The sequence below is a fragment of the Vombatus ursinus genome, unplaced genomic scaffold, assembly GCF_900497805.2.
Source record: "Vombatus ursinus unplaced genomic scaffold, bare-nosed wombat genome assembly UNPS02004679.1, whole genome shotgun sequence".
NCBI classification, from domain to species: domain Eukaryota; kingdom Metazoa; phylum Chordata; class Mammalia; order Diprotodontia; family Vombatidae; genus Vombatus; species Vombatus ursinus.
Window position 1 is genome coordinate 329,826 of NW_020944457.1, and position 2,400 is coordinate 332,225.

At 44.5% G+C, this 2,400-nt stretch overlaps 1 protein-coding gene across 1 annotated transcript; it reads left to right on the plus strand.

Annotated features, from left to right (window-relative positions):
- Window positions 1-852: 852 nt before the first annotated feature.
- LOC114025745 (UDP-glucuronosyltransferase 1-6-like) lies at window positions 853-1,875 on the plus strand. Its single transcript, XM_027839237.1, has one exon. The coding sequence runs from the start codon at window positions 887-889 to the stop codon at window positions 1,811-1,813; it is 927 nt and encodes a 308-aa protein (XP_027695038.1). The 5' UTR covers window positions 853-886; the 3' UTR covers window positions 1,814-1,875.
- The last annotated feature ends 525 nt before the right edge of the window (window positions 1,876-2,400 follow it).

Here is a 2,400-nt window from a genome sequence, read left to right on the forward strand (position 1 = left end):
CACCAACCCCTGGAGCTGGAGTTCTTCACTCTTTTTGAGTCCTGGCTCTCTTAGGTAATAGTCTAGGAAAGCCTATGGAGCCCTCCCTTCTCAGAATCTTATTCTGAAGTGTGTGAAATAAAATACCTAGAAATAAAATACAAAGGAAGTGAAGTGTATTGAAATGCAGGTATCAAAACACTGAAAAACCAAGTTAAAAGACCCCAGGTTAAGAACCTTCTCAAGACCTACTCCAATTTATCCAGAACTAGACATGATACTGCAGAACATGGTCTGATCAAGGCAACAGAAAAGGAGGCTCTTCGCTTCCTCCAACTGCAGGTGCAGGCTGTGGTTCTTTGCTTTTCCTCTGTTTCCCACTCTTGATGCTCATTGATTTTGAGGTCCACTAAGATCACTAGGTCCTTTTTTTAAACCAAATCTCTTCTAAGCTGTACTTGTATAGCTGACTTTTTAGACCAAGGGTTGCAAGACTTTAGATTGATATCTCTTGAATATTATATTTTTAAATTAGACCATCCATTCCTTGAGCCCGTGGAAGTCTGCTTGAATTTGGTTGTCATCCAACATATTAACCACCTCACCTAGTTTTATGTCCATTGCAAACTTGTCTAAACTTTACCCACAAAGAGACTGCATGAGGCAAGGCTGAGGACAAAGCCCTGTGACATGGCATTGGAAACCCTCCCAGAAGTGAAGTCTGATCTACAGCCTATGTGGGTGCTGAAATGAGGCAGGTATCATTTCAGGCAAGGACCATGTTTACAACAGGGTTCTGCTTGCCCAGTCAAAGATAATTATTAATCTGTGGACTTAGGTCTGCTTGGAGACAAAAACTCTTCCAGAGTTTGGGGAAAGAGAAGAGAGATTTTTCTTTATTTCCAAGATGAAAGCTCACATTTTTCTCCCTTTGTATTGGGGAGTGGGAAGTTTTTTATTCTTGACATTCTGGGGCATGGCTGAAAGTGAGAAACTCTTGGTTTTCCCTCAAGATGGAAGTCACTGGCTCAGCATGCGGGATGTGATTGAAGAGCTCTGTAAGAAGGGGCATGAAATTGTGGTCCTAGTGCCTGAAGTCAATTTGCTCCTTAAAGAATCAAAATTCTACAGAAGAAAACTCTACCCAGTCTCCTACTCCCAGGCTGAACTGGACAAGCGTTTCCAGACATTTGGCCACAATCTCTTTGCAGACAAATCTTTCCTGAGCACAGCCTGGGCTGAGTACTGGAATACCCGGCTTGTCATCGACATGTTCTTCCTCAACTGTGACAGCCTGCTGAAGGACCATGAGACCATCAGATACCTCAAAGAAAGACAATTTGATGCCCTCTTCACAGACCCTGCCTTGCCATGTGGGATGATCCTGGCTGAGCATCTCTCCATACCTTCTGTATACTTTTTCCGAGGCTTTCCTTGTGCTTTGGAGCACACGATGAGCAGGACCCCCAACCCTGTGTCTACCATCCCCAGATGCTACACTGCCTTTTCTGACCAGATGACCTTCTACCAGAGGGTGATCAATTTCCTGGTGAGTTATTTAGAGACACTTCTCTTCAAGGACTTGTACACAAAATACCTAGAGATTGCTGCTGACTTCCTAAAGAAAGAGGTGACCCTGCCAAGCCTCTATGGACAAGGATCCATTTGGCTGTTGAGATACGATTTTGTGTTTGAGTATCCTAGGCCCATCATGCCCAACATGGCCTTCATTGGAGGAATAAACTGTAAACCAAGGAAAAGACTACAACAGGTTTGTGATTTAGCTTTCTTGGGCTCTTCTATCTCTTCACCCTGCCTAGGACCTGGCCTGTGATGGATGTCTGGTCAGTGCTTGCTGGCTGGAACTGACATGCATTGAAATGAATCAGTAGATTGTGCCATTCCCCATCACTGATTCAGCCAATCACACTGTTGCTGTTCTGAACAGAGAAAATCCTGGTCCCCTAAATTTGTGGATGTCTGCTGACCCAGAGGAAAAGACTGACTGACTGTATTCCAATAGAGAAGGGGGTGGCATTTCCAACTAAGCAAACAGCCGGGACATTCACTGAGTGGAGTGAGCAATCAGGAAGGAAGGAAGAAAGGAAGCAAGGAAGGAGGGAAAGAACGAAGGATGGATTGAAGGAAGTAAGGGAGGAAAGGAGGGAGGGAGGGAGGGAGAAAGGAAGGAAGGAACAAAGGAAGTAATAAGGAAGGGCCCTGGATTTGAAGGCAGAGCACTCAGGTTCGTATTCCAATCTCTGCTACACTCTAGCTGAGTGACCTGAGGAAGTTACATTTCCTTCCTTGTTCTCATTTTCCTTAGGTGCCAAATGAGGCACTTGGACTCGGTGGTCTCCAGTTTCCTTCCTAACTCTCTTTCTATCTATTCTATTGAGTTCTATGACCTAATTTCTAATC

Excerpts from the sequence above, each read along its gene's own strand:
- LOC114025745 (XM_027839237.1), top strand. The coding sequence starts at position 887 with ATGAAAGCTCACATTTTTCTCCCTTTGTATTGGGGAGTGGGAAGTTTT.